Genomic DNA, 11,120 nt, shown 5'->3' with positions numbered 1-11,120 from the left:
ATCAGCTTTAACCCAGTGATTTCTGTGATCTCTTTAAACATACTTTGCCAAAAAAAATTGCACATATTTACACCCCCACCCCATTTGAACATAATTCCGTTTCCTGGCATCCCCTCCAACATAACACCGAATATTCCTTGTTTATTTGATTTAATCTGACTGGTGTTAAATACCATCTCTAAAAAATTTATAATAATTTTATTTTATTCTTATGGACAGCCTTTTCAACATAGACTGAAATTAGTGGAGCTCCATTTTCAAGACTGAAATTAGTGGAGCTCCAACCAGGCTTTTGTTGAACCAATAAATCTTAAATAATTAACGGCCGGAGTCATCTCGTGGGGCCTTGCATTCTTGATCCCCCTTTTCTACTAATATTTTATAAATTTCACTGATTTCCCCTTTTATAACTGTATTTTCTTCTTTATCGCCTCTTTTTATAGAGCAGTCTCTATCCTCCTCCATTATCTGTTCACAGACCAGAAATGCTGCAACACATGGCTCTTGACCATAAAACCTCTAGGTCCTGGTCTCCACGGCAACCATGAGACCATCTCAGTAAATTAAAGGCCCAACACATAAGACAGAACATACCCTAGTTCAGGTCTCTCCAAGGGAGTGGGAAGGCAGAAATCCATTCGTAGGGAAGTTTGTGCTGAGCCCATTGTCTGAGAAGGATAATTCGATAGTGAAATTCGAAGTGATGATGCAGTGCCCTTCTATAAGGCTGGGGGATCCATTAAGGTGGTCTGTTCCCAGAGACTTATGGTATCTGGTGGATTCCTGAATACTCAGGAATTTTCAAGTTGGCATGCTCACCACTTCTGTCAAAGTCTTGCTATAGAATTGGGAATTAAGGTAGGCACTTGACAGGATGGCTCTCAAGTGTCATCCTCAACACTCTCAAGTGCCTTCCTCAACACTAAAGCAAACAGGGCTCCCTCATATTCTCAGGAGTGTCAGGCAATGAAGTAGAACAGTGCCTGGAAGGGACTCAGCAGCTTGCAAAGCAACATCTCTCTCTGGAAAGCCTGTGGTTTTTATCTGGCTTTTAGAAGACAGGAGTGCCTGGCTTCCTGTGGTCCATGGGGTCACAAAGAGTTGGACACGACTAAACAACAAAGTGGTTTTAATGAGTTTTAATTAGCTTTAACTTTTCTTCAAGTGATTCATGAAGTGGCTAGTGAAGATAAGATACATGCGCTTTTTATGTTTTCTGGTTCTGTTCGGCTTTTACAAGCCATGGATATTTGTTCTTAATGAGTCTATGACTGAATTGCAGAAAGAGTGTTGCGAGTACAATTCCTATCTTTATTCCTTAGTCAAGAACTGGTTTTCTGTGACCCAATATGTTATTGTACATTATGAATGTTCTTGTAGGTGTGACTCCATACTTATGTATGATTACAAATGGCCACGACTTCCAAGAAGCAGCCTCCCTAAGCCTTCTCTCTTTTTCACAATGCTTGGTTTGTTCATACAGATGGCACACCCATCACTCTTTAAACCTCCACATAAAGGGACGTGTCTCCATAGTGGTGGAAATTAGCCTACAAAAAAGTAGAGCACCGGACAAGACTTTTGCTGCTCTCAGAGAGAGGTGACCAAAGTGAAGGCAATTTAGGCTTACCAGGAATGTAAGTAAAAGGTTTTGTTCATAGAAACATAAAATGTAAAGCCGGAAGGGGCCCAACGGGTTGTCTAGTCAACCCCCTGCAATCTCAACAAATGATTCTTGCTTAGTTTTGCAAATGTGCTAGTAGTTGTGTTATTTGTCAGTTCCTGTGCAGGGATCAGCAGAGAGAGAGAGAAATGCTCTTGGATCTAGAAGGTTTTAATAATACCTTTGGGTGGCATGCATATTTGTGGTATGACAAGGTTAAAGCACACAAAGGTTTTAAAAACCATATTGTCAGAAAAGCACTACTTAATGTCTGGACTAGATATAAAGATTTGTTGGAAAACAAAACCCCAAGGTGGTTGTCGCCAATGGAAGCTAAGGCAGTTAAAAAGTTAAATATGGAGTCTAAATGGCCAAGATATTGGGAAATTTTGGAAAAGGAAGGTGACAGATTGAGATTGCAGAGTTTTGAGAAATTAAAAGGGAAAGTGAGAGATTGGCTTCACTATCATCAAATAAATGAAGTGTTTAAAATGGACAGTAAAATTGGCTTCCAGGTGGAAAAATCAAAATTGGAGACTGAACTGTTAGAATCCAGCACTAGAAATTTGTCAAAAATGTATAATTTGCTGCTGAAATGGAATACACAGGATGAAACGGTTAAATCAAGTATGATTAAATGGGCTCAGGACATTGGTCATAACATTATGTTTGCTGACTGGGAGAAGTTATGGACCACCAGGATGAAATTTACGGCATGTAATGCCTTAAGAGAAAATATTATGAAGATGATCTATAGGTGGTACATAACCCCAGTCAAGCTTGCAAAGATTTACCATTTGCCTGACAATAAATGTTGGAAATGTAAGGAAAAGGAAGGCACATTCTTTCACCTCTGGTGGACGTGCCTGAAGATTAAGGCATTCTGGGAAATGATCTATAATGAACTGAAAAAGGTATTTAAATATACCTTCCCTAAGAAAACAGAGGCCTTTCTCTTGGGTATTGTCGGCCAAGGGGTGTTAAAGACGGATATAACTTTTTTTATGTATGCTACAACAGCAGCAAGAATACTCATTGCAAAGTACTGGAAGACACAAGATCTACCCACCCTGGAAGAATGGCAGATGAAGGTGATTGACTACATGGGCCTGGCAGAGATGACGAGCAGAATTCGAAACCAGGAAAGAGAAGCAGCGGAAGAAGAATGGAAAAAATTTAAGGACTATTTAAAGAAATATTATAAAATTAATGAAAGTTAAAATGATGTTGGATTAGAAAATGAATGGTTACTATTGGTAATGGATAAGATAAGGAGAATAAGTAAGATCAAACTAAGTTAAAATAAGGGAAGATTTGCTGAATAAATGATTAGAAATTGGAATACAGAAAAGGGAGGCATGAGGAAGTCAGAGAAGTAAGGTACAAGAAAATAAGATCTGAAATTGTACTTGTTTTTTTTGTTTGTTTGTTGTGTTTATTGTATTGTATTGTTTTGTTTTGTTTTTGCTGTTAAAAAAAAACTCTTTAATAAAAAATTAATTAAAAAAAAGAGAGAGAGAGAGAGAGAGAGAAATGCTGTCTTGTCTATGTGCGTGTGTAAAAACCAGTTGTATGAAAATCTTAGCCTGTTTCCACATTGTCAACTTAAAACACAACTAGGATGTTCGCTACTTGTGGAGATGAAATTAAGCACACAGCTTTTCAGATATTATAACACTGAGAAGCAGAAATTAAATTCCTCCCTATAACACAGCTATTATTGGAATCAAAACAGCTGTGGTATAAAGCCTGCATACCCTTATCAATTTTGTTTCTTTTCCCATACTTTTTTGTTGAAAAATGTAGTGGAGATAGAGTAAAATAAAAAATATGCAATTTAACTATGTGAAGGTCTGTTTTCAGATGACTTAGTAATTTCTAGACAAATTTGCAATGGCTGTGTATTGTGGCATGGTCCCCAATAACCCAACCGGAAAGAAGTTCTAGAGGCAGTGAAAACAGGGTTTGGCCTTCGCCATCTGTTCTTCTCTGGCAGCAGCGCTGCTATTCCATTTCACATCCCCAGAAAGAGGCCCTTTGCAGTGACTTCCAAAATGCTGCCACCCATCAGCTCACTATTTCCCCCACCCTCCCTCTTGTTCGGTGTTGTGTTCGCTCCACATAATTTAAGTCAAGTGGATAGCCTCAGTACAAGAAACAACTGTGTAGCAGAGATCACTTTTACTTTGGGGGCACAAAGACACACACTGTCTCTGCTACAGGAAGTCTTCACTCTCTGAGCCCAGAGAGCGTTTCGACGTATAAAGTTTTTGCTGAGGAAAAGTGCACACAGAAAGTGCAAAGTCCACTTGCTCCAAAAAGTCCTGCAACTGCCAGAGTTCCCTCTGTGTAGACATCTTGCAATGTGTCTAACTTCCTTCAGATAAGCTCTTCACAAATCTGACACATTTTCCCCAGATCATTCCAACAGTATCCATGTCTCCAATGCCCCACAACAGTGAATGCTGAAACTTGAGTTCTTTATCTATCCTGGGGTATGTGTTAGTTTGCCCAGCAACACAAAGAAGACAGTCACAAGATGCATGCAGCTGCACTTTTAGGAGGCGGGGAACCATTTCTGCTGACTCAAAGAGAAGTGACCCTTTCTCACTTTCCTTAATACTTCAGCAGTGGACTGAAACCAGCTTGCTTTACAAGAAATAAATGGAATCATACACTTGTCATTTTGTATCTACTTGGCAAGTTACAGTGGGGAAAACTGGGAAAATATTAAATAGGAGAATTCATGTAATCATGAACGCTTCTGGAATGGCAGTTCAAACTAATATACTGCATTTTCTGTTTTCCAGGTAAACAGTGGGGGAAAATACCATCAAAACCAAAGAAGGTTTAACTGGATTTGTTTCCTTCCTCGGCATACACGTGGGGCTTCATATCAGGAAACCATGAGCTGCTTTACTCAAATGCTGGGAAACTGGATTAGTTTTCCTTACTTGGAAGAATACCTGAGCTCAAGGACTTACTCTTGGTGGTTGAGTATGCTTCTGATTTTGCCTTGTTCAATCGTTATAATGACATATTTGTTTGTCTGTGCAATCTCATTTTTACTATATGTCTACAAGAAGAGGAATAACCAGCAAGAAACTGATTTTGATACCAAATGTTGGAAAAAGCCAAAGCAAATTACGTTTCAAGTTTTAGATACATTTGGAAAGATATGGCATGGTGAGTAAATGTTTCTTTCATACCAATAATTCAGCTACTATACTTTCATAGGACTGAGCATCAGAATTTCAGACTTGAGGCCCTGGAACAACAGTTACCACTACTGGTTTTTACCATGTGGTGGGTACATAGCGAATTTAATGAGTATATCATCGTGTAGTGAGACTTTGAGGGTGCAATTTTCTTCAGCATGGTAAATCACTAGGTAACCCTGAAGCATAAACTCTGTACACAAACCATGGAATTTGTCAGCAAAGGGTGTGGTGATGTGGTGATGTGGTGATGGCTGCTAATTTGGATGGACACTGTGAGAAACAGGATGATGGAATACAGAGAGCTTTGGCTTGATCAAGAGGATCCATCTTATGTTCTCATCGCTTCCCAGAGTGTGGTGTTGCTTTAGATGTTGAAGCATGAATCAGAAACACATTACTAAAATCAAGCTTGGGTCATAAGGATGAAACCCTCTGGCTACTTAGGACATGGTCAAGGGTGCATCTGTCTGGGAAACTTTTTTCTCACATTGTATAAAGTGATTCAGAGAATGGCCTGAAGATGCCTGAAATTAGAGCTCTTAGGGATGGGGAAAGAATGTGCAACACTGTACGGAAGGGTAATACTGTTCTTCAAATAAAAAAGGCTCAGGAAAATATAGTGTTATAACCCATATGAAAGTCAGGGGCATCTTAACCATTGGCGCTAGGGGTGCACAGCACCCAGGCGCCGGGCTCTCAGGGGTCCCAGGCTGAGAGTCCAGGGCCGAGCGTTGGAGTCCAGGGAAGAGCTGCCGACAGCTGAGCAGAGCAGAGCCCATCAGAGTTCGTCTTCTGCAGGCGGCTCTTCCCCGGACTCCAACGATCGCTCCCAAACTCGCACCAACCTGCCCGCAGCAGAAGAGCCTGTCGGCTCTTGCCCCAGCTGCATGGCAGCTAACTGTTTCAGTGCCATGCCCGGAGCACCATGTAACGTTGTGGGCACTGCACGATGCATCCTGTTGCATGTGCTGAGCTGTGGGTTCCTTTGCTGGCTTTTCCGCTGTCGCTGCACGCTCCCAGCACCGCCCAACATAATGTGCCAGCACAGAACATCGGGGAATGCAAGTGGCAGCAGAGGAAACATCTCTGGACAGGATCTGCCGCACGCCAACAGTGCCGACGGCAGCAACAAATCCGATGAATAGGAGTGAATGGATCCCAGTTGAAGCAGTTAGACGCCATGCAGCGGACGGTGTGGAGGCAGCAGGCAGACAGTGTGGTGACTGTGCCGCCTGATATTTTGTTCCCCCCTAGCATGGAACCCGCACCCACCTTCATGCCCCCCTGTGCGTTTGGCGCTGGAACCCCCATTAGTTGGCGCTGTGAGTCACTGCGCCTGCAACCATTCTAAAGATAAACAACTATCTCCTAAAAAAAAGTCAACAACTTTGGGGTGCCCCGTTAAGAAACGCTCGACAACTCTGGGCAACCTAGAGGTGCCTGGTGGATCTTTGCACCCCGACACCGCATATGCTTAAGATGGCCCTGATGAAAGTTTCAAGGAGATTGAAACAGCAAGTCACAGTTTTAGTGCAGAATGCTGCAACATATAGGAGAACTTTTTAACTGATCGTAAATTACAGTTTTCTGAACCACAGTGTTTTCTTCCAATAAAAGATTGCAACATTCCATTTATTTTTCAACAAAATAACATTTATTTGTTGCATTTTATATTATTTCCAGGTTATGAAGTTTTTGGCATGGAACATCTCCCTAAAGGACCAGTGCTTATTATCTTTTATCACCCAGTTTGTACTATTGACTATTTCTTCCTTATCGCTAGACTTTTCAAGGAGACAGGAAGAGAGTGCTTTTCAATATGTGATCATAGCATATATCGGTTTCCAGGTAAGTTATTAAATTTAAATCATGCTTTTTTACATAAAATATGTGAAATGTGATATAAAATAAAGCTATAAGATATAAAACAATGCTATAAAATATAAAACAGTGTATCAGGCAAGTAGGTGAAAAACAAAGCATGAAATATCACCAAGTGTCCTCACAAAAAAGGAAGCTGGAAACTGCAGGCTTGCTTTTAGCCATTTACAACATCAACCTCTTCTCGCAATAATGTTTCAGGCATCATATTTGAATCAGGCAATGTTTCCAATACAGCATGTCAACCTGGGTCTTTTGGCCCTTGATCACAGATTGCAGGAAAACCTGACCTGACCTCAAAACAGCTATGAGAGTGCTGCTGCTGCTGCTGCTTCTTCCACTTCTTCTTCTTCTTCTTCTTCTTCTTCTTCTTCTTCTTCTTCTTCTTCTTCTTCTTCTTCTCTAGTAATTGCAAGACAATTCCTGTGCTTCCATGCAGAAATTTCATGCTTTCTTGTACAACTTGTCTACATTCTTCCTCAGGGATCTAAGAACTGAAGGAATCTGGATAATGTGACATCTGCTTTCTATGCTGTAACTGCAGGCTCTCATATAATAATTGCTGCTGACTTTAATACTAGAATACGACAAGGTTTAGGAAAATGCATCTCTAAGTTGTTGATTTCCTCAAGTACAAAGAGTTTTGCAAAATTCAGTCATTAGTAAAGATGGCTATTCGTTACTGGAAAGAACAACGCAAAGTATGGGATTCTGCTTGGGAGCATCTGCACTAGCAAACCACCTGCGCAAAATCCTCTGTGGCAGCTGGGATGGGGTGGGAGGTAATGGCCAATCAAGCACTCCCACACACAACTTTTGTGCCCCCATGTGACACTGCAATCAAACACATGTGGCACCCTTGCTGTAGTGTTCATGGCCCTCCACTGCCACTCCCCCCACATCATCTTCCTCTGATGACACCACAGAAAGGTCATGGAAGGAAGGAAGGAAGGAAGGAAGGAAGGAAGGAAGGAAGGAGCCCAAAGTGTGCTCTTTGGGGGTATTCCACTGGTTAATTAATGCAGCATATACTCTCCACCCATATATCTGCGGATGAATCTCTGCTGTTTTCCACCAGCAAAGCCTCCTCTGTGCCATGCGTGTATCTCTCTCTCCGTGTGTATATACTATATCCAAAAGCTCTGCAGCCTAAAGGGATTGAAGTTTTGGGTGGTGCAGCAAGCACTATGGACTGTATTTTTATCATAATGCAAACTTGAATGTACTACAAACTTGACTTGAGGAACCCATGTCTAAAAAGGTGGCCACCTCAGCACTCAACCCCACTCAATGTGCTTTCCAAAAAAAGCCTACTGTTAGAACATCTGAGCAAAAGAGGAATTAGCATAAAGTCCCCCTCCATGAAATCCTAATTGAAATGGATTGGCAGAGAGCTATGCTTGTGATCCATAATAGTGCAATATCTTTGGAATAATGGCACTTGTATTGTATCCACACTCTACTTCTATTTGGGTCTTATTTTGTCAGGGTGGAAGACGGCTTTAGATGCAGCCGGGGTGAAAGATTTCAATAAAGCTGAATGTGTGGAAATTTTGAAGAAAGGCCATTCACTGGGCATTCCCCCTGGCGGAGGTAGAGAAGGAAACTTCAGTCCTGACTACAACATAATGTGGGGTAACCGCACAGGTTTCGCTCAGATAGCTTTGGAGGCAAAAGTGGTGAGTGATTTTTGTGCAATTTGCATTGCCTTCAGGATTATCCTAGATAAGACGCAATGTGTTGATATCCTTGATCTAGCATCCTAAGTAGTTGAGCATGGCAAATCCCCTGTTTGGGGGTCAAATGATATCTGCATTTTCCACCACTGCTCTTTTTTGTTTTAAAGCTATTAAAATCAATTACATTTAAAAAGAAAAATAGCTTTTTTCCTCTTCAATTCTTGAAAATCTGGGGGACAGCATGTGCAATTTGAAGTCAATTACATCAGGCTTGTCATTGTAATGCCAGATGCGGAGCATTATTCCTAGTCCTTAACCAAAATAAAGGTGGAGTGGGTGGGGTAAAGTAATTCTCCAGTTCTCAGCTACCTTTTGATTTTGATTTTTGATTTTATTCTTTTAGCCCATCATCCCTATATTTACACAAAACATTTGTGAAGCATACAGGAACATTGGAAAGTCAAGTGAGTATCAAGAAATCTGCTTTCAGGCAATAAACATTTTATAATAATATACATTTTTTTTAGAAACAGAATATCTTTTTACTACTTTCTAGTAGACTTTATTCAGTGTACACTGATCTGCAAAAGTTTTGCTGCCTGTCTCAGGACTGAGTGAACATGTCCTTGCTTAGTTTTTTATTAGATTTAAAAGATAGCTATAATCTATAAAAGTGGTAGGAACCCCAAAATGGAGGGGAACTGAGCAGGAAAAAAACCATATTCTGCAGTCTATTTTACAACTTATGACCTTGATTTTTAAAGAGCAGAGAAGAGCTGACAGAATATGCTGCTTTTTCTTTTCCAAAGGACTCATACTATTGAACGCTTCCTCTCTGGGATGGATTGACTGGAATTGCTAAAAACTCAGAATGCCAACTAATTTCAAATTTGATATGGGATCGCTTTCTTACAGACTCTTTTCCCTTTCATACATAGGGCTGACAAGATGGTTATATGAGAAAACACGGCTTCTCTACCTTCCCGTATATGGAGGATTTCCCGTGAAACTGAGGACATATATTGGAGAACCCATCCCATATGATCCAAATATAACAGCTGCAGAGCTGGCTGAAAAAGTAAGCTAACTCTACACCTGGAAGTAAAAAAGCAGGATTTTCCCCCCTGTTGGTTTCTCTCTTTCAGTTCTATAAAATGGTTTCTGCCTACTGACTTGCTCATTCTATATGACCAGAGATATAGACTCCATTCTACTCTACTATTTTTACCCATGCCCTGGTGTGCTGTTTTCAGGCAAGGAACCAGGGGGTGACTGTTTTTTCTCACTAGCCCTGTCAGCCCTTGCCATTCTAAGAGAACGAGGGAGGTGTTCATAGTGAGTTCAGGCACCTCTTTTTCTGGATAAATAGCACTGAGCATAGTGAAATATAACTCAATAGCATTTCTACAGTTTTCCTCACATAACTGGAGGTAACAACCATGCAGGAAAACTGATACGTTCCAAGCAGCCCAAGGCACTTATGGTTGGTTGTATCTCAGCAATTCTGATACAGTGCTCTTGGTAAAAACAAATCTGTAACTGAAAAAAAATGGGATTCTTTATTCTAATGGTTCTGATCCCTTTAGCATTTCCTCACAGATATGAATAACTGTGAATACCCATTTTGCAATATATTGATATAATCCAATATTCCTTTGTTCTTCTTTCAACAGACAAAGACTGCAATTGAAAATCTTCGGGATAAACACCAAAAAAGGCCAGGAAATATATTAAGAGCTATTTCAGAACGATTTGATAAGCATTACAAAGCTGACTAGTCCATATAAGGCAGTTGTAATGTTTATGATCATGCATCTGTAATAGAAAACTTTAATTATTATGTAATTAAAGCTAAGTTAAGATACACAGAATTGTGCTGGATTGTATATTAATTATTGTGAAGGGTCATTAGCTCATTAGCTCAGCCCTTGGTGTACATGCTGAAGAGCCTAAGTGCCTTCTTGTCCTATCCTGCAAAACTCCCAGAATTCCCCTTTTGGAGACTTACACTGGTAGCACCAGAATCAAAGAGTGTAACGGGAAGGTGAGTGTTTAATTGAACCTTGAAATAATGCTATATCTGAAAGAGTAATGTCTACAAATCTTCTGTATCAAAACAGTGACACTTCTTTTATGTGTATAAAAGGCTGTTCCAAGATCTGAGCCCTGTAAAGCCTCTCCTCCATCCGGGGTTGTGAGCGGGAGACGATTCCCGTGTCACGCAGGGGGCATCTTGCCCCCTGCACTCTCATCATTGCTGGCGCGCCACGCCTCCCAGTTGGGCACCCAATCAGGGGCCACCGCAGGGGCATTGTTTAGCCACTCAAATGCGGCCGCGCCAGCTCTCCCCACCATTGCGCTTCAGATTTTCCATGAGTCAAGTGTTCCTGCTCGTCGTCGTCTTATTTGAGCCAAGCACGTGGAAGAATTACGAAGTCGGAAGTTCCTGTTCCGATTCTGCAGTTGTGAGGTTTGGAGGAAGGGGTCCAGTGATTTTACCTGCATTTGTACTCTTATTTCGCCTTAGTAATTTTTGTGGGGCATCTGGAGGGTTCCTGGCTGTTGTTTTGCTTTAGTTAGAGTGAGGTCTCGGGTGGCTGCGGGTCGCTCCAGCACTGCCGACAGTACTGTTCTCCCAGCCTCCTCACCAATCCGGCGAGCCTCTTGGGCTTGGGT

General features: G+C 41.2%; 1 protein-coding gene across 1 annotated transcript; it reads left to right on the top strand.

The window, feature by feature from the left end:
* The first annotated feature begins 1,527 nt into the window (after positions 1 to 1,527).
* LOC128417458 (transmembrane protein 68-like) lies at positions 1,528 to 10,628 on the top strand. Its single transcript, XM_053396138.1, has 7 exons — positions 1,528 to 1,637; positions 4,474 to 4,849; positions 6,568 to 6,732; positions 8,254 to 8,444; positions 8,848 to 8,908; positions 9,383 to 9,522; positions 10,118 to 10,628. Exons 2-7 carry the CDS (start codon positions 4,570 to 4,572, stop codon positions 10,220 to 10,222), a joined length of 942 nt encoding a protein of 313 aa, XP_053252113.1. The 5' UTR covers positions 1,528 to 1,637; positions 4,474 to 4,569; the 3' UTR covers positions 10,223 to 10,628.
* The last annotated feature ends 492 nt before the right edge of the window (positions 10,629 to 11,120 follow it).

The sequence above is a fragment of the Podarcis raffonei genome, chromosome 7 (assembly GCF_027172205.1).
Source record: "Podarcis raffonei isolate rPodRaf1 chromosome 7, rPodRaf1.pri, whole genome shotgun sequence".
Lineage (NCBI taxonomy): Eukaryota > Metazoa > Chordata > Lepidosauria > Squamata > Lacertidae > Podarcis > Podarcis raffonei.
This window is presented reverse-complemented; position numbering and strand designations above follow the sequence as displayed.

What these genes read in the sequence shown, in the direction of transcription:
- LOC128417458 (XM_053396138.1), top strand. Translation starts at nt 4,570, where the DNA reads ATGAGCTGCTTTACTCAAATGCTGGGAAACTGGATTAGTTTTCCTTAC. An exon ending in TAGCTTTGGAGGCAAAAGTG is followed by an intron (nt 8,445 to 8,847) that starts GTGAGTGATTTT and finishes TTATTCTTTTAG; the next exon opens with CCCATCATCCCTATATTTAC. An exon ending in CAGGAACATTGGAAAGTCAA is followed by an intron (nt 8,909 to 9,382) that starts GTGAGTATCAAG and finishes TTTCATACATAG; the next exon opens with GGCTGACAAGATGGTTATAT.